The sequence below is a fragment of the Cyanistes caeruleus genome, chromosome 1 (assembly GCF_971803275.1).
Source record: "Cyanistes caeruleus chromosome 1, bCyaCae1.hap1.1, whole genome shotgun sequence".
Lineage (NCBI taxonomy): Eukaryota > Metazoa > Chordata > Aves > Passeriformes > Paridae > Cyanistes > Cyanistes caeruleus.
The window spans coordinates 149,397,516-149,423,541 of record NC_141701.1 but is presented as its reverse complement, the minus strand read 5'-3'; the positions used below and the strand labels follow the sequence as shown (position 1 = coordinate 149,423,541).

Below are 26,026 nucleotides of genomic sequence, written 5' to 3'. Positions count from 1 at the left end.
TTTCTAGAAATGCTACAAAAAATGGGCCAATATTATCACTACACTGATCATTTTCCACCAGCTTCTCAATTCCTTCTCGAAGACAAGAATAGAAACAAAACAGAGGAAAAGGCACAATGAGGGCAATTCATGGCAAACTTTAGAGCATGACAGATCAGGAAGTTCAGGAAATCATGAGCAGGGGAGTGTATTGAGTTTCTGGTGTTCTTTTTTTTTATCCAAACCTATAAACCTGCTAGCAAAATTATTGAAAAAGATGAAAAGCTCCCATTCAAGCAGGTATGGCTCTGGGGCAGTAGGGCACAGAGGTGAAAGGAGAATGAATTCTTCTGAAAAAAGAAAAAAGTTTGTGGTTATTAAAAACCACAAACTAGTCACCTTGTGTGCCCTGTGTCACTTCCCTCCATCCATTCTGTGTTCCTCTGTTTATTTTGTGCTCTGCCCTCACCAAATTCTGTATTATACAGTAATTTATCACAGAATTACAGGCAGCAGGCCTGTAGAGGAACAGGAATGGCCACGGGCAGGCATCCATGGCTACAAGGGAGTGGTCAGGAGTACAGGTCCCTGGAAAGTTTTACTTTCCAATAGTAAAGGGAAACCTTGAAGTTAACAGGGATTGTTCCTTCTCAGGAACATCATTCAAAGCCCTGCCTGGCAAATTAACTTCAAGAACCTAAAGCAAAGGTTTATTATCTCATGGATGGCTAATGTCTAATTAGCAATTAATCTATTTAAGGAGAATTTCTGTTTCATGATTCAGCTTTGGAAAGTGTATAAAATTATGTATTTTCCCCCAGAAAGAATTCTGGGTTGATTTAGGTAATGTCAGACAACTTATATACAAAATATTTGGTACTTTCAAGAGCATCAAGCTTAAATGAAACCCAGAACCATTCTTGACACAAATGTTTGCACACAGATGTTTACACAAGCCCAGACTCTAACTGAATCATAACATTAATATTCCTAATATAATTTATTGTGTGGTACTTGGCACGTCCAAACTTCAGTTGGGTAAAAGCAGCAAAAACATTGAAATACCACAAGAAACTCTACATTTGTATGTTACATTTGTGTGTACATTTGTGTGTTACCCTAATTTTTAAAAACATTAAGCTGTGAATTGTGACTGGTGCAGCTGGTGGATATGGGGGGACAATGGAAGCTTCCTGGAGTGCTGGATGTCATTATGTTGGGTTTCAATTGCCTTTCTTTCCTTGCACGTGTTAAAAGTCTACGTAGAGTGGAGCAAGATGAAATCTAAAATTAAATTGCTGCAGTTACAATGGAGAGGCAGAATATGCATTTAGTTCTAAAGATAGATGGGCAAAGTTAGGGCCCAAATCTCCCTAGATTGTCTACAGAGTCAGTGCAGCGACAGGGGTTTCTCTGGGATGAATCCAAAGCACCTTCCTTTGTGCTTTTTGTGAATTGTAAATAGCAAATTTTGTAAATTGTCTTGTGTTGGAATAAGCAGAGGATGCTTTGTCACCTGTGCAAACCACAGAGTGGGAACACCTGCACACTCCTGGGATGGCAACCTGCCCTCAGAAAAAGCAAACTGTATCGTCTTTGCTTTGCTCAGCTTTGCCCAGGAAAAATGCGGGAGATTTGGGATGGCCCATCCAGGCACTGTGTGTTCCTGGACTTGGGAATGTTTCCTTGTGTTTTTTGCTGTGCAGAGTGTGTAGGTGTTTGGGATGCTGGGGGGCACCTGAGGTGTGGGACTGAGACCATGGTAGGTGGTTCCTGGATAATCTAGGGAAGCATCCACCCTTTATCGTCCTCTCTGTGAGGGTGAGGAGGCCCTGGAACAGGGTGCCCAGAGAAGCTGTGGCTGCCCCATCCCTGGAAGTGTTCAAGTCCAGCCTGGATGGGGATTGGAGCAGCCTGGGGTGATGGAAGGAGTCCCCAGGTGTTCCTATGGTTTGGAACTAGATGATCTTTAAGTTCCCTTCCAGTCCAAACCATTCCAGGGTTCTGTAGCCTTTTCCTGTTATAATGTGTGATAAATACAGAGGTTTGTGCCCAGGAATTCAGAACCAGGGCACAGACAGCCCCTGTTAGCCCATGGATCAGGAGCTCTCCAGGAGCTGTTTGAACAAGGGAGTCCCAGGCTTATTTTGTCAGGGACATTTTGTTGAGTTTCTGGGTGATCACATTTGCCCACTTGACACTTGTTAGCGGCTTTCGATACTTGCTGCTTCATGCCTTTAATTCCTTTGCTGGGTAAGTTTCAACTATTTTAATGAGCTGATGATAACTTTGAAGGGTGCTTGTCTAGCACAAAGCAAAACCATTTGTGCCAGGAATGGGAGCACCATTAGCAGCCGTGGCCTGAATCCCTGCTCTCAGTTCAGGGTCTAAGTGCTACAAAAGCACTTTAAAATATACCACTCCTTCTTTTAGAAGAATGGAAGTGTTTAAGCCTGGAATTCACCTTAAAAACATTTTTTTTTAAAATTTTATTTTCTTAAGAGCTTTACTATTAATTATTTAAGCATTATCACTGTGAATGCAAGGTCTAGTGGAAATAGTCTCTACCCACAGCAGGGGATTGGAATTAGGTGATCTTTAAAGTCCCTTCCAACACAAAACTTTCAATGATTCTATGATTCTACAAAATACCCCAACAAATCACACTTTGTTTACTTTGATTTGTTCTTTATGTTTGTTGTATTTCTTCACTTGTGAAACAATTATTGTACATCTTTAATTTTATTTACTATTTTAGTGATCATAAGCTAGAGCAGCTAATATGGTGCAGTCCTATCATAACCCAAATGGAAAGAGAGTGGTTTTTGTCTTCTCAGTTTTGAACTTTGAAGCATAAAAGAATAAGCCAAGTTCTTTGCAAGGTATAGACCAAGGAACAAATTGTGAATCTCCCATTCTCTGCACCATTAACTCTGTCAAAACAAACTATTTACTGCAGGTGAGTTCTGCAACTGTTCTGGATCTCTCTCTGGCTCAGAGACCCTGTAAGGCAAAAAAAGGGTTAATTGGGAGTCCATGGAGGCGCTGGGATAATAGCAGATAAAATGGGAAAGATATTCTAGAAAGTGGGTACAAGATCCTGGTACTCTGCTTCATTTCTAAGAATAATTTGGAAGAGTTCAGTGAAGGTCTGCTTTGCCTGCCATGAAAACAAAGAACATTCCTTTCCATAATGGGCAGCACCAAGTGAAGAATGGAAAAGCAGAAACTGGCTCAGTCTTACAGGCAGACACCTGAAAAATGGTGTAGAAAATTAAATTACATTACATGAGAAATTAAAAATGAAGAATCATGAGAAGTTCGTATGTTAGCACATCTGATTTTGTTTATTTTTAAACCACCCCAAAATCCAATCATGCTCTATGTACATTGGCAATACATGGGATAGCACACCAAATGTGGACAAGAAAGATAAAATATATTCTGCTTTATTTTGCTGGTGATTTTCACTTTCATTCTTTTTTCTTTGACCATCTACTCAGGTTGATGGAATGATCCAACCCATACAGATTCCTATGCCAATCCTACCTCACCTGCCAATCCCACACTGTCTCTCAGAGAGGAGAATCCATCCCATTACCTCTGGGGGGTTTTGCTGAATGCTGGAATGTGCTGATTTTCTGTCAGTTCCTCTGGGCCTCGTTTCTTATGGAAAACTGTTTAGTGCAGAACAAGTATTTCAGCACGGATCTGCTTTAACTATATTCTATAGTTAGTAGGTAAGATCAGGTAATGCTTTGGGTTACTCAGGAAATCATAAGTAGCACACACACACACACAAATTTAAACAGGAAATAATTTTCCATGTCGTTTAGAGTGTTAATTTTCTTTCTCGTTTCCAGTGTCGCTTATTTCGCTAAGCACTGCTGCAATTCTTTCCACTTGTCTTTATGCTCTTATTTTCTTACAAAACAGTACACTAGGCTTTCTGTATAAAACATATATATAAACATTTATATATATATATATATATAAAAACAAAGCAACCACCCCCAAAATGGACTTACAGGTATGTATTTGCCCCTCATTAGAAAATATACCGTGTGTACATCTGTTTGTGGTCCCTGAATGCCACAGTGCTGGCTGCTGGAATGGGGTCAGAGAGAAAGGGGATTTCTTTCGTCCTTGTTTTCCTTGAAATCACCAGATAGATTACACAAGGTGAACAAAAGCAGAGTAGTCACAGGAACCATCAGATCCTGTTTACACATTGGCACCACGTCACTCCTGTTGTTATTGTTGTTGTTACTCTCCAATTTGAATTCTACTTATTACTTCCCAGGGGGAAATATATCTATTTTATTTTTTTTTTCACATATACTCTCCCCTCACAAGCAGCTGGATGCAGGTTCAGGGAGAATGAAACACTAGAAAATCTGAAAGATCCTGTGACTCTGGAAATCCTTAAATTCCCTGCTTAACTTTTCTGGACCTTTTTCTCAAAGATGATAGATCATTTGGGAAATTATGGTTAATTTTACCTAGCAACTAATCTTTAGTAACTTTTCATTCCAAAAGATGCTTTTGGACACTGATTTGAGACTGTTTTTTTTCCCCATTCATTGCTGGCATTAGATGCCAGCCTTGAATGTTTGTATAAATACTGTTTTTACAGGAGTAAGGCCTCTGTTACTGGTACAGATGGTTCTCTGTCCTCAAGATCTATTCTTTCAGGAAACAAACTGGTCATTGGAACTACTTATCATTACTGAGTGATGTAGAGGGAGAACCCCCCATGCTAAGAACACCTCAAAACTGGGTGGTACCAATGGAGGAGTGTCTTGGTTTAGGGTTAACCCAGGACATTGGGTTCAACTCCAGTCCATTTTATTTATGTCATGCAAAGGTGACCTAAATAAACTTCACCCCAATTTATTTAGGTCATGACTTCTCAACCTAAAGACTCTGTAATTGAAAAACCCCAGATATAAAAAAACACTATTAGGATTGGGGGACAAAAAAAAAAATAAAAATAAAAGGAAAACTGTATTGAATTAAAAATACCAAAGTACTGCTTGCTGGTTTACAAAGAGTCTATAACACTGATAAAATCTTCGGAAACCAATGTGCTGCTTTTTTTTTTTCTGCTTTTTTTTTTATTTTTTCTCCCCTCTCTCCATGCTCTTCCTTATTTTGGCTTCATTTCAACTCGGGAGTTCATATCATCCCCTTCCAGGTCATACTCTTCTACTTGGCCGCTGGTCCACACCTTCATGCGGTCGGTGAGGTCGCTGGTTCTGGGTGCCAGGATGAAGTCGTAAATCAGGGCAGCGCTTGCTCCTCCGATGATTGGGCCAACCCAGAAAATCTGGAATACAAATCCAAGTCAGTGCATCAGGTATTTCTGCATTTGAAGCTCCTCTGAGGATTCTCACCGTGAAATTTGCAGCCTATCCACCCTGAATGTTTACTTAACCACATGGCATAAAACCAGGGATTTTGTTGCCATGAATTGGTGATAGACCAGAGGCGAAGAACTGTGACTGTGTTGTCAAGCTGTGATATTTAAAATCAGTTACCTACTGCTCAAACATCTCTGCTACTCCAGATAGACTTGGCAGGGGAGCATAATTTCTAAAACAACAGGGCATTAATTTCCATTCTCCTATTAAATTCCAGTGATAGGTGAATTTGAAAGTAATACTTAATGAGCACCTAATTAGGGGCCCAATTTGTCACTGAATGCTTAGCTGGTAAAATTGCTGCGACTGAACTGGCCTAACCACTTGGGAAAATTAAAATTTAGAAGGAGAGATAATAAAAGGATTTTAGTAGAAAAGTTGATTTTGTTAGAAGTAACAGAAGATATTGAAGACTTTGCAGGCCAAAGCACTACTGAGTCTAAAAATTTTTTTATTCAGCAATATCAGTAGTTTAACACAAATTACTACCTCTATCTTCTTCTGTCTCTACAAAGGATAATAACTTTCCTATTAAATTCTGAAAATATTAAGTCTTCACTTAGTTACTTCCCTTTGGTGTCCTAATAATAATGTTCAAGTGGTAGACACCACCAAAATTTCCCCAGTGTCTTCTTATTAAGTTTTACTCTTTAGGTTAAAATGGAATCTGTATCCAAAATTTTCACAATCCCACTGTATTACCACTAAATTTCCACCTGTTCCTATGCAACGGGCTGCCAAAATTGTGAGTAGGAGGGTTGGAACAAGACCCATTTATATATTCAAGAACACATGCTCATTTACAACTTTATATCAGCCTTCTTTATTGAGCTTTGGCAAAATAAGTAAATTTTTGTGAAGAACCTCACTTTAACCACATCTAACACAAGGAATAATCTAAATTTTTTTGTGTTTCCAGAGCTCTTATCCTGAAAACACATAAACAGACAGTCAGCTTTAAGATGCTAAACATTTTATTAGCTCTTAAGTATTGGATGATCCATTTCAGTTTATAAACATGCTTAAGAATCTTTCTAAACTGAGTTTTACCAGATTAAGCAGTAGCACTTTACAAACTTAGTTTAAACAATAAATACACAATACAGGATTCCGTGTAGTAAGGCTTCAACAATTAAAATGTTTGAAATAAATAAATATAAAGGGGAATAACCAAAAAAAATCTACTATATTGCTTTGAGTGCAGAGGCTGAATGACCCTGAGGACTTTTTGTTTGCCTGAGGCTGGTCAGGATTAAAAGGAGAATATTTTTTGTTAAATGAAACGGAAATGCCACCTCTCTGACTTGGTCCTAATGATATGTGTTGAAACGTTTCTGATCTTGTAGGTCATGTGTTTTCAGAGCTTCTTGTGAATTAAACAAGTTTACTCAACTTACCCAGTGATTTTCAAAGTTGTTGGCAATGAGCGCTGAGCCGAAAGATCTGGCTGGGTTAATTCCACAGCCGGTGTAATCAATCTGGGAGGTAGAAAGAGAACCAGAGGTGAGGCACAGATGAAACTTGCCCATCATCTCCCTGCCTTCACTGGCCCACCCCGAGGTGGGAAGAAACCTCTGAGGGCTAAAACTTACAGCAAGAAGATGTCCCAAGGCAACGGAGAGACCAATGGCCAAAGGTGCCGACCCCGAGATGTCGTTCCTTCTCCGGTCTGTGGTGGCCAGGACACACAGCACCAGCTGGAAGGTGGCAATGATTTCAATTCCCAGCCCTTGGCCTGCATTGATTCCCTCTGAAAGCTGCATGGAGGCAAGAAGGAAAATGTTATCTCATATTCCTGAATGACTTCAACCAGTGGAACAAAGCTCTGCGGTGTCTATTTCCTCAATATGAAAATGCAGACCTGCACATCCATTTCTCTCCTGGGGTTCCTTTTGCTTAGCAGGGGAAAAAGTAGGAAGGAATAGAAAAAATTGTAGAGAACTTAGTTTTGAAACACTCCCTGCTGTAGTCAAGCCTAGGTATAAGAAGCTTTTTTTGATCCAATGTGGTTGGTTCACAATTCAGCCAAAGTGAAGTCTCAGCCACTGGGCACAATGAGAGTGTAACTGACCTACATGTGAGAAACAAATCAGCCAGAAAGTCACCCTCAGCAGAGTTTACTTTTACTGAAGTGAACTGTGATGCCTTAGGACAGTCACTCATCGCTTCAGGGATTTACACATCAATATTAAAATATAAATATTCCACCTATACTTTTAATTAGTTGCCTGAAAATTTGCCTCTAATGCCACAGGAAATACCCTGAGATTCCCACAGACTTCACGTGGGACTGGTAGATGTGACAGAACACCACAAGTACGTAAAAACTATTTAGATATTAATATTTAGTCAACCTATCTCTAATTTGCACAGATAATGGTGTAGTCAGTGGAGACAAGATCCATTCACCTGATGAAATGAAGGGGAACATTTGAAAGCTCTGTCATTTATTTTTTTATATATATATCATTTGACTACAAAGAGCTTAGACACCTAACTCACAGGTGAACTACTTTTTGCTGTCCTAGACTCAAACTGAATCTCATTTAACAACTTTGGGATACATAAATAAAGTCCCCAGCTGAGGAATCCCAAGGGGCTGATTGGGAGTGCTTCAATTTCCTACTAAATTAGATTATCTAGAAAAGCTCAAATTGTCAGAGATAAATATTCCAGTTGTATTATTAGGCATGAAATCAGTAGTCTCTTGTAAATGCTGTAGAACATATCGAAACCATGGTGATTCCCATAAATGGACATTACAGAGCAGATATGCTGTCATATTTCAGGATTACTGCTAAAAACCTGTGCCTAACAAGAAACCACGGAGGTAAAGCATATGATGTTATAACAAGTTTTGAGTTCTGCTTTTAATTGCTGTATGCAATGGTGTCTTCATTAAGGCAAGGCAAGTCTTGAGCTGAATAATTTGATGTTAAGCAGAAATAGCTCACTTGCATGGATGGGGTGAAACATGAGCTTGGCCACAGGCCAGAGAACTGAGAATGTGACGTAGAGTAGGGAGCAAACTCTGCAAAACTTATATTCATTTGTGCTATCTGTAGGTTATCACATCTGCCAGAGCCTCTGCTTTAAAAACTGCTGGGTCATACATAACAAAAAACATAATTACATGTTATTGTGACCTGTCCAGAACAATGAAACCACGGGAAATCCTGCTATTAATCTGGTTTTGTGGTTTATGCCCTAATTTCCCCAAAGCTAATACCTGAAAAACTTTAACACTTAAAGATGGTTAACTGAACTCTTTCACTTTCCACAGGTGCTGTTCACATTTCTTGTTTCTTCTCTTTAATGAAATCTAATATCAAATTCCTAAGCAATGAAAAAAAATTCATCTGAGTCTTTCCTCAGCATAAATCTTATTTTTAAATCTGGGTAATCTGAAACACTAGTGATGTATTTTTATAAATTGTTCTTTAACATGCAGGAGCAATATCCTCTGAGCTGGATGTACTCTGTCCACAAATAGAAGGGAAATCTGATTGAAAGGATGGGTGTTTTGGTTCCTTAAGCATCCATGGAGTAAAAATTGAAATCCATTCATGAAGCCTTCATCATTATCAGAATTTACATGTGAGAAATATGAGTCTGACATAAATGCATCCATTTGAGATGCACTGAAAATTGCAGGATCCAGAAATTCCTGCTTGATATATCTGAATTAATATCCTATTTCTTTAGTAAAAGCAATTAATGTATTTTTAAAAGAAGCAAAATATACACTTTTCTTTTTTTCACTGTAGAGACAGTAGGATTTTACGTCTCTCAACAAATTAGGTTTACAGCATATTTCCTTGTATCAAAACCAATTTAAGAATCTGGACTATATACCCTCTGGAAAATCTTCTCTTACATTTGGAAGGCCAATTGGACAAGTGAAAAGCCTGGTGTCTTAACAAATATGTGGCTGATGTGCACATGCCCAAAAGCAGATAAGAAACCAAATTCTTTTCTATCATAATGCAGCCCCAGAGAACCCAGAGCTGAGGTCTGACACATCAATGTTAGCATTTGACAAAATCTTGACATTTGAAAAGATTAAACACTGGGCTTTCTCTTCACTTGAAGGACTTCAAAAAAAAAACAAAAACAAATCAAAATTATTCTTTAAAAACCTGTGATAATCCTTATCTTCATGAGACGGAAATCATATTCTTCCTTTCCCTCCAGGAAAAACACATCCTACAGCTGACGTGACTTGAGGTCATTCTCCCTGCTAATCAACACTTATTGATGGGCTGTGTGGAATCAAAGAAAACCTGGAAATGTCATAGGAAACCTTTTGCTTTCCTCCAGCTGGGTAATTTTACACAGCCTGCCAGGAGCGTTAAGGTTCCACTGTGAGAGCAAGGACTCTGGGCCATATTCCAAAACAGGACAAACCCAGGCAAACCTTGGATGTCCTGCTTTGCTGGAGCCTGTGGATCTGCAGTGTGGAAGCGTAGGATAACAGAGTATTTATTTGCCACCTTATCAGAGCTAAACTATCCCTGCAGCAGCAGCCTGGACCATCCATGGTACACATGGAACAGCATCAGGGTTCACCATCCCAAGCACACCCCAGAAAAGCTTTAGAAAGGGAATAGGAAGGCACATTCCCTTGTGCCAAGTTAAAATGTACATGTACATGTGGATATTTATATTTATCGACCTCATTCACAGAGGATTTGCAAACCCAGATAACATATTGCACCTTTTGAATCTGCTGGTTTAAGCTCTTGACAGAACTTGGGAGACACAACCAACATGAGTTTGTCATCCTTTGCTTGTATTTTCTGTATGTTATTCAGATTTTTAAGGAGAGTTTGAAACTTTGTGGAATATTTTTTAGAATGTGAGACTCCAGAAGCTTCAGGAGCTTAATCTGAATTTAGTAGGAAGAAGTTCCACACATTAGAGGCCACATTAGAGACTAAAAATCAACAGCTGTTCTTAACATCTGCATTCTGCTACTGAGAATACCCAGAACACAAGGTGGCCAATATCTCTGGTCTCTAAATAGACAAAATAATGCTTTGAAGCAAGACACAGCCACTTCTAGTGCAGTACTGGGGTGAAAAGAACCCTTTCCAGTGAACTGCACCCACACTGCAATGCCTTTTTCTACACAGACTTCTTTCCCTTTTTTGTTCACATGAATAATTCCACTAAACTTCATTTCTAAGTCAGTGCTTTGACAGAAGAAGCACCAGAAACACACATAAGAAATGGGCTGAATCATTGGCATGATGTGAGAGTTGTCTGTGGACACATTTGATCAGCTGAATCAATCTTGGCTGCACCAGCTTGCAGTGAGAAAATCCCCCCTCGACTGTCAGAGCTCCCAGACAAGGAGCAGTACATGTAGACACCCCTTCTGAGAGGTGAATCCCTCCTTTTCCAGTCCCAATGACCCCCCAGTTCACTACGAATCTGAATAAGATCATGGAATAAAAATCTACCGTAATTCAGTAAATGCACAGAATCACATCTTATTCACAAAACTCCAGTGCAACTGCTTGGAAACTAAGGAAGCACTGAAGGCACAGTGGCTCAAGAGACGTTCAAATGAGGAATGTTAAACCCCAAAAAGTGTTATCTAGACATGAACATGAGAGTTAGCTGAAAGGAACAGCTTTATGCTTTATGTCTTAGGAAATGGGCAGTGGCCACATCACTTCCATAACATCAGACAGGAGATGGGAGTGATGGAATTTGTTTCCCAGAAGTGCCCTTAACTGCCATGTTTAGCTGACTGACTCCCACAGCAATAATTTGGGCAAATTAATGGTATGTTTTCTTTCCTTTAGATTTTTTTTTTTATTTATTTTTTTTTTTTGGTAAGGACAGGATATTTATGAGTTGTCCGCCTTCGGAAGAGAAACGGGGACAGGAAATTAAACTGGCCCAAGGTAAACCCCACTGTGTACTTCTCCAGTGGCTTCATATTTTTCTCATTACGAGTGAAAGTATATCAAGTTCAAACCTGTTTCCCGTTATATGGATAAGACACTTTGTTATGCAAGGTGGTTCCAACACGTGGTGCTGAGCTCCTTCTCATCCAACAAACTTAGCCCTGGATTGGAGCTTCCAGGGCCCAGCTTCCTTTCATATAACAGGGATTAGAGTCTCATTGTTCCAGAAAAAAAAAGAAAAAAGAATAGGAAGAAAAAAGAAAGAGGCCTCTGGAATTGCAGAAGTCCATTTTTCAGCAGGGGAGTTTTTCAGCTTTCCCCATTCTTATGAAACACCACAGCAAGCCCTGCCTGCTGGTGGGGTTTTGAGGGAGAAAATTTAAGTCACAGCATTTTTAATGGCTGGGACTTCTCTTCCTTGCATGTCCTTACCATCCTACCGAAATCATTACCTTTTCTCTGCCATGGTAGACATTTTTCTTGCAATTAGCATTTTATTCAAGTAAATTCTTGCTGTCTTACAGCATTTTCTTCTTGTGGCTGAAAATTTCCCTTCTTTGACTTTCCTTCTTTTACTGAATAAGGAATACTCTTCACCATGGTTTAAATGGTTCATTCTCTCTTTGTCATCCCCTCTTTTGAAATATTCATCATTCTTTTTAATGCCAACTAGCTATCATTGAAGTGTTTGGCTGGCAAAGTTCTTTAATGGGATTTTCTACAAATGTAATCTCAGAAATTCGTCTCCCTACCTCTTTCCAAGCCATATCCCAGCATCTTGCCTGTCATTTTGTTTGACTTTTGTCACTCTTTCAGCTCCAGCTCTGTCATGAAACTTGATGATTTCTGCATTGATAACATACCTTTATTCTCCTGGAAGTCTGTCCTACATCTCTATGGCTATAAACTGTCCCTTTTGTGATAGTCAAAATTGATTCAGAGACTTCATCCCTGGCTGTTTAACTACAGTTATTCACTTCTACCCTTGCTATTTAACAGTATCACCCTGACATGGATGTTTCTATAGCCATTAATGGAGTATTAGGAATTCATGGAGTACAAAAGTCTCATTTCTTTAGCAAGGAGAGACAGGCAAAGATCTGAAGAGTTTCACTTAAAATTATATGACAGGAGCACTCAAAAGCTGCTTATGAATTAGCTTTGGATCGTATCCTACATCAACAATGGAAGCATTCAGCAGAACCTGGGGACAAAACATATTGTCCTCTGCTAGATTATCCTTCCTATAAATACAGCCTTGAGAGCTCTAAAGGGGACTCATTCAATTCCCAAAGCAGAAATCATATTTTCCGTTCTTTGGGCAGCAGACACCCTCCAGGAATAAGGCTGAGCTCCCTCCTCCCACCCTCTTTACACGCGAGGAGAAATTATCCAGGGCTTTGTGTCGTAGTGCCATGGAGAGAAAGAGGGGAGAATGATTATTATATTAAACCAGAGCACATAAAATTTGTATGTCAGGCCAAGACAGGCAGTAAAACTTGGTTCCTCTACAGGACTGGCATTTAGCACAGCTGGTCAGAGACAGACAATTTTTTTAGTTACGCTTTTACTTTTTGATGTGCCTCTGGGAAAGTTGCTTGGGAGAATTTATTTTTTTTTGGTTAAATGTTGCTGCTGAGAAATAAGCAACTTCTATTCAGAGGATGAGGAATTGTGAGGCTTTGTATTTTTTTTCTTTACCTAGCCAAACCTAAGCAAATAGTTAATTTTCTGTAATAGCTGAATCCCTCGTTTATACCACAGAGCTGTTTATTATTTCTTCCATTACCAGCCTAGAATTAAACAGTATTTCACTGGGGAAATTTGGGCATATCTGAATTTTGAGCCAAATAGCATTGTTCTTTCTATGCTGTTAATGGAATAACACCTGAATTTGCACAAACCTCACAGTATAATTGCTGTCAATTTCACCAAAGTAATATTAATTTTATATTTCTAGACAAACTCCTACAAACCTGTGAACTTCTCAAAATTTACGAGTCAACCTTGTGCACAGCATTGAAAACTCAGCATTTCCATGGGGTTAAAAAGCAGCTCTGAGCCTGTGCAATGCATTTCAGGAATTGGGGGAACAATTCCAGCTCCTTCATTTCTCCACCTTGCTCGTCAAGGAAGTCCTTACAAAGGAAGGAAAAGGGGCCAAGCCTGACCTTACCCATTCCAAAAGCAGCCATCAGTGCCCTCAGGAGGAGCTGTATGTGTGTGTGAGGAAATGTGCCACATTTCTGCTCTGAAAGCATTCATTGACTCCACTTGGCACAGAATTAGCGTCAAGAGCCTGGAAAAGTTTAGTTTTCTGTGACACCTCCCCACGATTCCTAGAGAGGAGATGCACAGGACGTGTCCAGGGAAGTACACAGAGGAATTCTTTATGCCTTTCTAGCCTATGAGTTGTGCCTTGCAGAGCTCTCAGGCCACATTTTCGCCCTCCTGCTGTTTATAGTTTCCTCCAGGATGCCTGTCAGGCTCTGTATATTTGATTTAACAGGTTGATGTTGTGCCTCAGCCTCAGATCTCCTCAGCTTCAATGAAGCTGCAGCAGCCAAACACCAACACTGGCTCTGGATGCCAGGAAGATCAGCGTTTTCCCATCAATTACACATTAATAAATACTCATGGCTCAAAATGTTCCCAGCCAGGCCAGAAAAACCTCCAGGAGACAATTGTGGTACCAGGTAAAGACCCCTCTGTTAGTGAATTATCTCAATTAAGCTGGAGAATGGACAAATAAGCAAAAAATGTACTACTGCCCTAAAGAAAACAGGCAATTTCCTCTGGAGACAAACAGGAAATTTTTCAAGGGCTATCTTTTCTTCCTTTAGTACTTGTGAGGTGGTTTGGTATCCTTGCTTTAAAAATGCTTCACTTAAAACTATCCAGAAAAAAAAAATGCAGATAGTGATATTTTTTTAGGATTCTTTGATTAAAGAAATGTTATTCTCAGCTCCCTGAAGGTTTGCATTATCTGCTAAAACCCACAAGCCCTGCTACAAAAGCCTATTTTTTTTGTTGGTTTTTTTTTTTTTTACCATTGCACCCATTTAACTATAATTAATCCATAATGTTCATTCTTTTGCTGTGGACATTTCCATTTGTTCTTGGGCTGTGGTCCTTGTCATGTCAGGTCTTGGTTCAGAACCCACACTACTAATAGGTATTTTTATAAACTTTCCAATTGGTTTAAATTAAAATTTGAAATTTGGGTTTATCTCATCTGAAGAATCTTTCTGTCCATCTGTCTCTGGTGTGTGAGTGTATTTGGGGGTGTGCAAACACATAACACACAGTACACCCAAATATATTTGATAAAATCAGAGATCTCTGTGGAAAGGAAACCAATTTTAACTCTTTATTGACCACTCAGGAAGGGTGGTGGGAAAATTGATTTTACTTAAATCCTACTTAGTTTGACAAAACAGAAAAAATCATTCTCTGAAAATCCCACCATGACTTCACTTGTATTACAATACTAACTAATCTACCAAATGTTTTTAGATCTATGGAAACTCATTGTTATAAACACCCCTCTGCACCCCTGTCAGGGATTTCTACCATTTTTAAGTAGAAATAAATGAGGAGAACCTTTAGTTTGAAGCCTGCAGAGCATTTACCAAATGGTCATCTTTGGATCCACTGGCACAAAACCCACTTTGATCTCCTCTGTTTCAGCACAGAAGGACTGGGCTGCAGGAGGATGAGCACCCAGGGCCTCTCCTTGTCCCAGGAATGCGGTGCTGCTGCATCCCTCGGTGCTCCCTGCCAAAATCCCGGGATATGGCTCTATTATTAGAGAAGCGTTAAGCAAATCTTCATAGGAATGGAAATCAGACAATAAGCTCTGAGATCTGAGATAAGGATTAGAGCCATAACCCCAAATTCTCTGGGGGATGGGTGATAACCATCAGGTTTATGTCTCAGCCCAGATGTTTCTGCTGCTACTGTGTGAACTCATTAAAAAGTGGCCGAGACCGTGGCCAGTTTTGAGCAGGTGCCTTTCCTGTGTCCCACCTGCCCTGCCTGGGGCCTCTCAGTACAATGCTGGCAAGCCTTAAAAGCCCTCTGCTGCAAAAAAACTGTCAGTGAACAATGAGCTATTGTCTTTGTTAAGAAATAAAAATCCCAGATCAATGTCATGTACAGGAACCATTTTTTCTCATTTTAAAAGATACAGCAGCTCCTGGTCCCCTGTGAAGGTTTGAGTCCTCAAGCCCACAGATGTCCCAGCAGAGGCAAAGTTGGCAGGAAAAGCCTAAACTGGATGTAAAATAGGCAGAGCAGAGGGCAGAGAAAGGGAGAATGAAGCTGCTCACTGTCCTAGACTTGAGAAAGGCACGATGTATAATCTGCATTGAAAGGAAAAAAGGCATCCAAGGATTTTTCAATAAGCGCTAAAGGTCAGGAACTCAGCTGCGTGTCTCGTCCATCCAGCAGCACCTCTGGAGCTGCAATTTTCCACAGTGACTCAGAGGAAAAGCAGCATCACTTACTCAATTGTCCCCTCACACTGTCAAGCTCTCAGTTTATTTTGGATGTTCTTCCAACTCGAGCCGGCTTTGTTTAATTGGAGGCTGGAGAACGGGCTCGTAGGGCGCGGGCACGAGGAGACAGGGAAATCACAAGGCAAACACTGAGTCATCCAGGGCAACCAGGCAAGTCCTGCTCCCCATGGTGAGAAGGCCACTAGTGTGGACCAAATGTGGGGAGTGTGGTGATTACCGTGGGGAATCCCCTCTGAGACAAGTTTCTAAAGGATGGGAAACATCCAGTGGGGAATAGCAGGATAAACACTTCAGTGCTGACCCACAAACACCATTAAAAGGTGTGGCAGGTCTCAACTACACGAAAGGGAATTCCCAGTGCTTGTGCAACGTTATGTTTGCACTGGAAATGCAAACTGGGAATTTGCTGGGAGAAAATTCACCTGCATGGATGCCCTAGAGATAAGATCATCTGCAGATGATAAGGATCCACATATTTTACCACATCCTATGCTCCACTCTCCTGGAGACAAGAGATTCATCCTCCCCAGGAAGCCAAATATGTGTGGAGCTGGGGACATGTACACAGTAAAGGAAAAAAAAAACCTAAAAATCTCCAGCACTGAGGTTCCAAGTTGCTCTGTTCCTGCTGGATCACAATCCAAGTGGGAGTAGTTATGGAAAGAGGACTCATTCCCATCACTGGAAGGGTTCAAAGCCAGGCTGGATGGGGCTTGGAGCAACCTGGGATAGTGGAAGTTGTCCCTGCCCACGGCAGAGGATTGGATCTTTAAGGTCTCTTCCAACCCAAAGTATTCCATGACCCCGTGGTTCTGTGGTGTGCCTTTGGTGAGGGTGGAAGGTGTCTCAAAGCAGCAGATGCTGGCCTGGTATGAGGAGTCAAAGACTCTTTTTTCCCTGGCTTTGAGAACTAGAGCTGGACATGGGGTGATTATCCCCAAAGGATACACCCTGGTCTGCACCAACTCTGCCACGGCTGCTCCTGATCTGGGGAGCCCCACGGAGCAGCAGAGGCACAGCAGACATTCAAAGGGTGCTCCAGCAACCAGGATATGTATACTCATAGTATCCATATGAATATTCACCTGTCTTAAAACTACCTCTGAATCCACTGACCACAGATCTCCACTGGCTTTTCCAAAGGGCTCTTTACACAAAAAATATTTATCAGTCCACTGGATGTTTTCTAAACCCAAGCCCTCCTATTTGTTATTCTTGGTTGTTTTTCTTTTCCCTTTATCTACCCAAGCAATGTTACCTTCAGGTCTGTTTTTCTTGCCTGCAATTTTTGATCCACTTATAACTTTTTAAAAAATATCTTTCATCATAAACTCAAAGGCAGAGTTTTCAAACAGTTTCCAAATTATAGCCCAGAGAGTTAGGGGACGCATTTCCTGGCAGTCTCATCGCTATGCCAAAATACAGAAAATGATGAAATTGTGAAAATTGTGAAGCAGTGTCTGCATTTGTCACAAAATTCTAATTATTTATATATACCAAGATATTTAGCTCAGGTTATTAGATAGATAGATAGATAGATAGATAGATAGATAGATAGAAAAATATGAAATAACCTGAATTAAAGAAATTTTCTGAGCATGTTTATAAAAGTTGGATAAAAGTTCTTCAGACAAACATTGTTTAACAGCAAATATTGTGTTACTTTACAGCACAGAAGTCTCCTCTCACCCCTCTTTCCTGCTTGAGCTCTTTGTTGGTCATTAACTGCCTGTGCTGAGTAGTTTGTTCCATTATCCAAACTCCAGATCTGTCCTCACCAGACAATAGCCAGCTCTGCTGGCAGATGAGCGCATTTTGGATTTGCTATTCTCTATTCTTACAGTTTACCTAATGGAAATTTGCAACGTGTAGTAATTCAACTTCCAAAAAAAGATACAAGATGATGTAAGGAAAAATATTTGAATTTTTAGAAGAGCAAACACGCTGCACACTCCTCTTCCAGCTTCTCCAATTCTCAAAGTTTTTACTTTGGAACCCACACCACTACTAAAATATATTGGAAGTTAAGTGTCTTAAAAGGATTCAGTAATCTAAATATGCCTCGGAGTGTTGTCCAAAATGTCTTACTCGGGACCAGCCAAAGTAACTAAAAATATATCTGTTGACTTAAGAAAACTTTGGATCAAAATCCTAATGTGTGACTGGTTTGCTTGTCTTAGTGTAAACCAAACCTTAATACTGAGCATGTTAAAGGAACATCCTGCATTTTCATCCTCCCTTCTTTCTCCTCAGCCTTGTACTGTCCATGGCTGGGTTTTGTGCTTCATTTCATTGTATTTCCTTTTTCCCCTTTGTGAAATGAGCAAGACACGGATTTGTCCCACTTAATTTTGGATATTTAGCAGAGGGTTCCAAGCCTGGAGCCTCTGCATGGCAAAGAGGAGCTGGGTGTCTCTGGAAGCAACTCAACAGACCTAAAGTTTGATCTAATCCACAGGGGATTCTCTCATTCTCTGTGGATTAGGAGGAGCCAGTGGAAATGGGTTCTCAGCTTGGTCCCTCAGTGCAGGACCTGCAGCCAGGCAGGAGAAATCCGAGTTCAGGAATGCAACCCCACCCAGTATCCACTGGGAGCACTGGATGGCCACTCACTCCATTTCACTGCCCCCACCACATTTTTCCTGTAAAAAACACCTCTCCAAAAGCACGGCAGGGTCAGAACAGAGGACAAACCACCCACATCCAGACCCTCTTCCCAACCTTGTCAAACAAGCAGCGCAATCTTTCTATTCCTTTTCTGAGCAGGGAACCCACACCTCGTTATCCACAAGAAGGGCTGGAAGACAGAGCAGCTGGAAGGGCTGCCAGCTCTGAGCCTCCCCTCCTTGTCCTCAGGTTAAAAACCAGAACAACAAAAGTGCCTCTGTGGTTTCTCCTTGCCAGGTCTTTGCTGAAGGAGACACCTGGTGCTGTGGTTTCAGGATGTGCCCCTCTGCTGCTGCTCCCCCATGCCTTGGGCTCAGACCCAGGTCCCACTCAGCCCTCCCCAGCCACTCCAGGCTTGTCACTGGGAAATGAATGGATTTGCTTTCCTTTCCTCTCTAGTTCTTCCTCAGAAGGGAGCAGAACAGCTGCTGCCCTCGCTATCCCCAGGGGGGTCTCCCCACTGCTCCTCTAGCCAGAACATTTATAACTGGATGCAAAAGAAAAAGAAACAAAACTCTGAGTATTTTCCAATGACAAACAGTGAGATCAGAGCTTTTATAACCAATATTCTCTGTTATTTAATTGCACAGAAATTGCTGATCGATTTGCAAAATTTATATGATGGAGATTTAACCCTGCCTGGTTTTGCCTTTGTAGCTTGAGGAGGTACTGACTGAAGGGCAAGAAGAGCTTCACAAATGGCCAGGTTTAGTGCTTTGGTTAGAGGAAGAAACCAGTCATCAGGATTTTATGGAAGCAAAAGGGAAAAACCAAGCTTAAGTGCTACCAAAACCAGACCTCCCGTGTTTAATGGCTGTTGGACCTCTCGAGGAAACCACTTGGGCGGACACCCTGTCCCATGTGGTTGAGCTGTTCCCTCTGTCAGTGGTTTCAGAGGAAAAGATCACGTATCACACTCACAGCCAGAGCCTTCTGGAGTCAATAAAATTATTTGCTCTTCTTCCCCAAAATGTTTTGAGTTAACCCATCAAAATTTCCAAAGCACTGGCAGGACGGAATAGCTGCAAGCACCAGGAGAGAGGGAGGCGAGCAGCCAATTCACAGAGTAACACGAGGTTGGATGATACTGAGCTGCCCAGGAATCACCTTAATATCAGATTTTATTCTGTTTTGAAAACTTGACACATGTTCTGAATTAACTGCAATGTCAAATTACAGCATGCAAAACCATATTGCTTTTTTTGCCTAAGTTATTTCAGAAGAGATGTTGCATTTGCAATTTTATGTCCCAAATACCCTTGTGACTTCAAATGAGCAGAAGATTTCAAATTAGCTCAATTTCCAAACTGCAGTCAGGAATATTGTGCAAGAAAGGGGCCAAGGAAAATATGTGAAATACTTGTTCTTAAGAGATCAGGTCAAATAAGTGTCCAGAAGGAATTTCCATTTATAGCACTGTGTGTCCCACACTGGCTGTGGGACTGCCTCTGACAGTAGGATGATTTCAAGTTTAAAAGTGTATTTATCCATTTTTTTTCCCTCCTATTATGCTGCAACAACAACAGCAAAATGACATTTTGAGGAGGAGGAGCTGTGGCCAGGCAGTTTTTAGGCAGCATGATGTGAGCATCTGGCTGGGAGAGAGCTGGAACCTGCACCTCAGTTACCTGTAGCTGCCTCACATTTTCATCCAGTTCACATGTGAGAACTCAGGATTTGTCTAATTTTTGCCCAGAACTGCACAGAAAGGGCAGCTGGGATTCTGTCAGGCAGGATCTGAGCACTCTGCCTAATGCAACAGGTACTGCTCACACCTTTGGGGATGGGATTTCTCTTGCTGCACACCTCTCTCTGCTTCTGTGGGTTTTCATTGCAGCTGTCACCAGCATACACAGATCATTAATTACTCAAAATGACCCACACTCACAGAAGCCAAAACAACACTGGTATATTAATCAGCATGTCACCTTAGAGAGCCTCAGAACCACCAAAGGTCATAAAACTGCCGGTGCTTTCAGTGTTAAATTGGCATTAAAAGCCTCCTTTCAGAAACTTTGATGTACAAAACTGAACATAAGCAAAACTGATCACGACCAGAATATCCTAAAGCTCCAAAATGAGGGTGGGGAGGAATGACCATCTCTATGACATCCTGGTTATCAGTCAGGACTGGATTCTCTGCTACAATAAACACTCAGCCTGCCCGAGGTCACCAGCAGCAACAGAACCCCCACATCCTTAGCAGATCACAGGTACTACATTTCTACTCGGAAAAAAAAAGAAAGTAAAGGGGGAATTAAAAGTTTCTACTTACAGTATTAAGCCCCAGGGAGTTTCGTGGCAGAGAGGAGGTGACTCCCGAGAGAATGGCTGTGGCCACCACTGCCCCCAGGCACTGGGCGAGGATGTACATGAGCGCCTTGAAGATGCTGATCTGGCAGCTGAGCAGCAGCCCCAGGGTGACAGCCGGGTTCAGGTGTGCCCCGCTGATGTGGCCCACGCTCTGTGCCATGGTAGCGATGGATAACCCAAAAGCCAGAGAAACCTTCACGTTGTCCTGAGACCTCGTTGATGTTTTGTTGCCCACCACGGGGAAGTTGAAGCCCAGAGCAGAGCCAATGCTGATAAAAATAAAAAGGCTCATGGCCAGGAACTCTGCCACCACTGCCCTCCAGAACATTTTCTTTCTGAATTCGCTAGCCATCTTTCCTCTTTCTTTCTCTCTTTCTCTCTCCCCTCCTCACTTTCCCTTCTCCCTCTCTCCCTTCCTTTGCCTGATATTTTTCCTTTGAGGTCTGAAGAGAAATCTGGAGGAAAAATACAGTCCTTGGATTATTTATAGGGCATTGGGTGGTCTGTAGGAGGGAAGGGGTGTTGCACAAAAGGAGGAAAGAACATCTACATAGATGCTGACTGCTAGATTGATGTAAGACACTGTTTGCTTGCCAAAGTTTTTTTCTTCCTTTTTTTTTTTTTTTTTTTTTTTTCTTTTTCCCCTCCCTTAACAGCGTTCGATCTCTGCCGCCGTTTTTTAAGAGGCTTTTTTAAATTCTTGGAAAAATCTTTAGGAGAGCCCCAGGAATTTCAGCCTCACTTCTTTAACTCCTGTGTCATCTTTCAGTGCATGGATCAGAATGAAAGCTTTGATGGGATTTCTGTCTGGAGCTGAAACAGAAAGCAAAGTTATCAGTGCAGGCTGGTAAGTTATTCACGCTCAGCTTCAGCAGCAGCAGCAGATAACAGCTGAAAGTAGTAAATAAAACTGACAGCTCAATCCACACTCCAGAGGCTTCAGTAGCTCTGTTTCATTTGTAAAAAAAAAAGGTAGAAATGTCCCTTCTGCTGGCTCTGTGAGCTCGGAGCTGTTTCGGATGCCAAGTCTGGCGGCTGTACGGACACTCTTGGATTTACACAGCTTGCACAAGCTGCTGATCACTGGTGAGGGATCACTTTTAATCTCTGTGTAAATCTGCCATAACACTGTGTTAAGCTGGAAGCTTTAAATGCATGCAATTTGGATGCTGAAGATGATTTATTGTGGGATTTTTTTTAATTTTTTTAAATTTATGTCGTTTCTTCACTTTTCTTCTTCTAAGCACGGAGGCGTCTCAGGGTTTCCCCAGCTTTCTCCTTCTGACTGGTAGGAAAAAAGGCATTTTGGGGGCTTCCTAATCCTGCAGTGAAAGCCCATCTCTCACCACCCTGCTGAAGGTCAGCTCAGCTGTCCTGGCTGTCGCCAAGGAGACTCTGCTGCCGCTGAGCCGCAGGGCTGGCCAGACACACAGACAGAGGGGAGAGCAAGGGAGAAGGGAAATGACACGCTTGGATTTGCAGACAGAATGAACCTCCCAGCAGTGCCAGAGCCTCTCGGACCAAAAGGTCTCAGTGCCTGGATTTATCTCCACGGGGCTCGGACACACGGCTCAGATTAACCCCTGTGCTCTCAGATCCCTGCCTGCTCCAGCAGCTGAACATCCTGGGCTTTGCTCTGACTTCAAACCAAGGAAAATCTGTTCCAGAAGCAGGAAGTAATTCCCCAGGTGCAACTCTTGGAGGATGGGTGTTTTAAAAGCAGTCTGCTTCTCTGCCTCCTCTTGTTTCTTCTCTTTCTTTGATGCAATGGTAACGTCTTCTGAATTGTACTTAAATTAATTCAAGGTGTTTTCATTTGGACAATATGTCAGTGAGAAGGAAAAAAATCAAATACACACCTGGATAGTATTAGACAGCCAATAAGGGTTTTTTTAAAATATATTTGGTCTTCAAAAGATGATTCAGTGACAAAGCTCAAAACAGTTTAAATAAAAACCCAGATGTCTGCAGCTTGACATACCCAAGCTCTTATTCTTTCTAGGCATCAGGTGTTCCTGATTTTTCATAGCAAATTTTATTTCCATCTTGTTTTATGATACACTTACACAACAGGACTGTACCAGTGAAGAAGGAAAAATTAAAGAAACAAGAATAAATTAATTACTGGGTTTACCCCTCTAATTACAGTGGGACTTCGATGAGGAACCATGTGACAGACAAATCAAAAACCAAATTTAGCCAAATAGTGGAACATAGTGGAATTTTAGTATAAGGTACAGCTGATTCTTGTTCTATCCTGTCCAGTGTAACTTCTTATTTACTGCTAACACTGAGACTAAGATCTTCAGGGATCAGCTTCCCTGGTCCTTCCAAGAGGATGCCCAAGACCCAGGCAGGGCAAGTATCACACACCTCAGGGAACTGAGACAGCAGAGCCCTGAGAATGGTTTGCAAGAGTTTCCATGTGTCCCAAATTGGCCTCTGTGGGATGGAGCTGCCCAGATAATCCACAGGAAACTCCCTCTTTACTCACCTCTTCCTACAATTAGGAACTGGATGACCAAGCCCCTCTGTACCAGTACTGATAAGGTGAGGAAGAACCTCTTCAAGGAAAACTTTCAGAAGGAGGGAAAAGAGACTGGGGAAGTATTGAAAAATGCTCCCCTGCTTTCTGCAGTCTCCTCTCAGCATCCCTGACTGGCCTGTGCCAGAGACAGAACACCAGGGAAGCCAGACCTGTACGTGAATAACAGAAATATTAAATGTACCTCAAGAATAGCAGGTTGGGCACCACCTTGGTGTTGAACCCATTGGTCAACTCGCATTTTCATCCTGGGACTCTTCATTTGTCTTTTTATAAATGTTACCAACCTCTCTTTTTATATTTTGAAACCTGGTGCTGCAGTAACTCAGCAAAATGGTCATTCAAACAGAAAAGGAAAAAAAGAGAATCTGAAATAAACTCAAAACAACAGGGAATACTCACAAATAAAAGAGACAGACTTTTCCTGTGCATAGAAAATACAAATGAGGAAACAGAAGACGACAAAAAAACAAATATTCTGCACAAATAGAGGGAATTGTGGAAAAATTAAATTATACAACGGTGTGATTGTAATAAGGAAAAAGGGGAGAGAAAATGTGAATACAGAAAGCACACATCAGTTGGACTTCTTCAGAAATGTCCACCACAACACCAATCTAACTGGTGCCAAACTTTTCCAAAAACCAAGCTCTCTCCCGTGTTACTCAGGCTGATGGCAAAGACCTCAGTGCTTGGTAAAATAAACAAAGTACACTCAGACCCCAAAACCACCAGAAGCCCAAAAAAAGGGCAAAATCCAATGTTCTGCATATCAGATAAGCTGGGGTTTGTGCAGACAGTTTTTCTGGACATAGTTTTAGCTTATGCACCACACTTGAAGGTAGGGCTTGGATTTTTCTAGAAACAGAGATGCCTGCCAAACTTATGTCAGTGTTTAGGACAGGCAATTAAGAACAGATCTTTTGGGAACAAGAAGGAAAAAAGAGATTTTTAGCTGAGGGGTGTTTCTTCACAGATGATTTAGACCAGAGTATTCCCAATCTCTCTTTGATTTAGTTCCACTAGAGACAGCTGAGTGAAAAATCAAGCTCACAGGAATGGGATTTTCATTGCCAAGATCTCAGGGCTGACCCCGTTTTTTGTGTGAAACAAATCAGAATTTGGAGGGCTGTAACACAAATGTCCCTTCACATTTCATTCAGAAGACAAATGCTCTTGTTGAAGTGGTAGGCTTTGTTCTGTGATCCCACATGCCAGATTGCTCAGGATTTCTGTTTTTTGAACAAGAAATAAATCTCAGTGACTTCAAATTTGGTCTTGGCTAGCAGGAAATATCTGGGAATTTCCCTCATAGGTGAAGGAACAGTCAAAGTCTAGGGCAGAAGGAATGAACCTAAGTCCAGCAGTCAAATGATTGAAAGAACCAGGGCCAGTTCAGCAAAGTACAATTACTCATCTCTTGAGAAGAATTAGTTACACTAGAAGAAGATGAGTCTTTTAGCAGGCAAGCAGCAGTTCTAGGAAATCTTTCTCACCCCCAGTTTCAGAGAAAAACAGAAATTCCCACTTCTGCCCATGGACTGTCACCCCTCTGAGCCATCACCACCATGGAGGACAGCAAAGCCACGGAGCAGGGAAGAGCCAGGGGATCCACGTGTCCTGCCTAAAACATCTCAGAAATGGGAAGGAATTGAACACTGATGGGTAGGATGAAAATATACGGAAAGTTTTTATTTCACAGGTGGAGTGAAACAACAAACAACAGATTTACAAACAACAGATCAACAGATTTGCACTAATGCTCAGGGGCTGCTTCTTGGGCTCAAATCCTGGAAAGAAGCAGAAGCCCTCCATGCTGCTGATGTGAAAAGTACAGGGTGGGAATTGAGTTAAGGTAAAGATGCTTGGAAATTTCTCTTCAGGAGCTGCTTGATCACAACCAGCACCTGTCAGTACGAGCAAACTGGGAAGGGCTTTAGGCCGAATCCCTGACTTGACGCTCCTAAATCCAGGGAAGATGGAATATTTCACACACTTCCCCCTCTCCAGGGGATTTGCTATCAGCCAGTCTCAGCACCCACGTGTGCTCCATATGCCAGCTGATGAAAATTCCTCCCTGAGCTGCTCAGCTGCATTTGTTCCCTGTGTGACGAGCCAATTTAGTTTTGATTTAGTCTCCACCCTGGCTGTCAGGGTTGTCAGAGACTTGAGGGAGGAGAGAGGGACTGTACAGGTGCCACTTGCAGGGGGTAGCAAGGAGTGGGGAAGCTGCATCTCTGGGGAGACTTGGCCTGGCAACACTTCACTTGAGGCAGTCAGTAGGAGACACTGTGGAGGGGCTTCTCCAACCAGGTCACAAAAAGGTCTCCATCAATGGGTGGCAAAGAAAGGTTGGACTGGGTCAGTGGTCTCTGCTATCACTGGGGTTTGCTGTTTGTTGGCCCATTTGTTCCCTCCTTTTTCCTGGCCCCAGCCTGCCTTCTGGCTCTGCTGCCCTTGCTGGTTCCTGCTCATCCCTGTGCCTGTCCTACCTCCCTGTGTCCCTGACCAAGGCCCATGTCCTTGCCTGGGCTGCCTGCATTCTACCCTGCATTCTACCCTGCATTCTACCCTGCCAGCCCGACCCAGCCCATCTCTGAGAACCTCCCCACAGCTCTGACCAGGGTCCCGGGCCTCCTGTCCAAGCTCCCACTGACCGTG

The 26,026-nt window shown here is 41.8% G+C and overlaps 1 protein-coding gene across 1 annotated transcript; it reads right to left on the bottom strand.

The window, feature by feature from the left end:
• Positions 1-3,303: 3,303 nt before the first annotated feature.
• On the bottom strand, positions 3,304-22,337 carry AQP1 (aquaporin 1 (Colton blood group)). Its single transcript, XM_023922013.2, has 4 exons — positions 20,783-22,337; positions 6,995-7,159; positions 6,800-6,880; positions 3,304-5,308 (listed from the first exon to the last, which is right to left on the bottom strand). The coding sequence occupies exons 1-4, from the start codon at positions 21,170-21,172 to the stop codon at positions 5,129-5,131; spliced, it is 816 nt and encodes a 271-aa protein (XP_023777781.2). The 5' UTR covers positions 21,173-22,337; the 3' UTR covers positions 3,304-5,128.
• Positions 22,338-26,026: the final 3,689 nt, after the last annotated feature.

Bases quoted from the DNA above. Each gene is read 5' to 3' on its own strand.
- AQP1 (XM_023922013.2), bottom strand. From the start codon at position 21,172: ATGGCTAGCGAATTCAGAAAGAAAATGTTCTGGAGGGCAGTGGTGGCA. The intron at 7,160-20,782 runs GTAAGTAGAAAC...GCCTCCATGCAG, and splicing joins ACTCCCTGGGGCTTAATACT to CTTTCAGAGGGAATCAATGC. The intron at 5,309-6,799 runs GTAAGTTGAGTA...TTTGTATTCCAG, and splicing joins ACAACTTTGAAAATCACTGG to ATTTTCTGGGTTGGCCCAAT.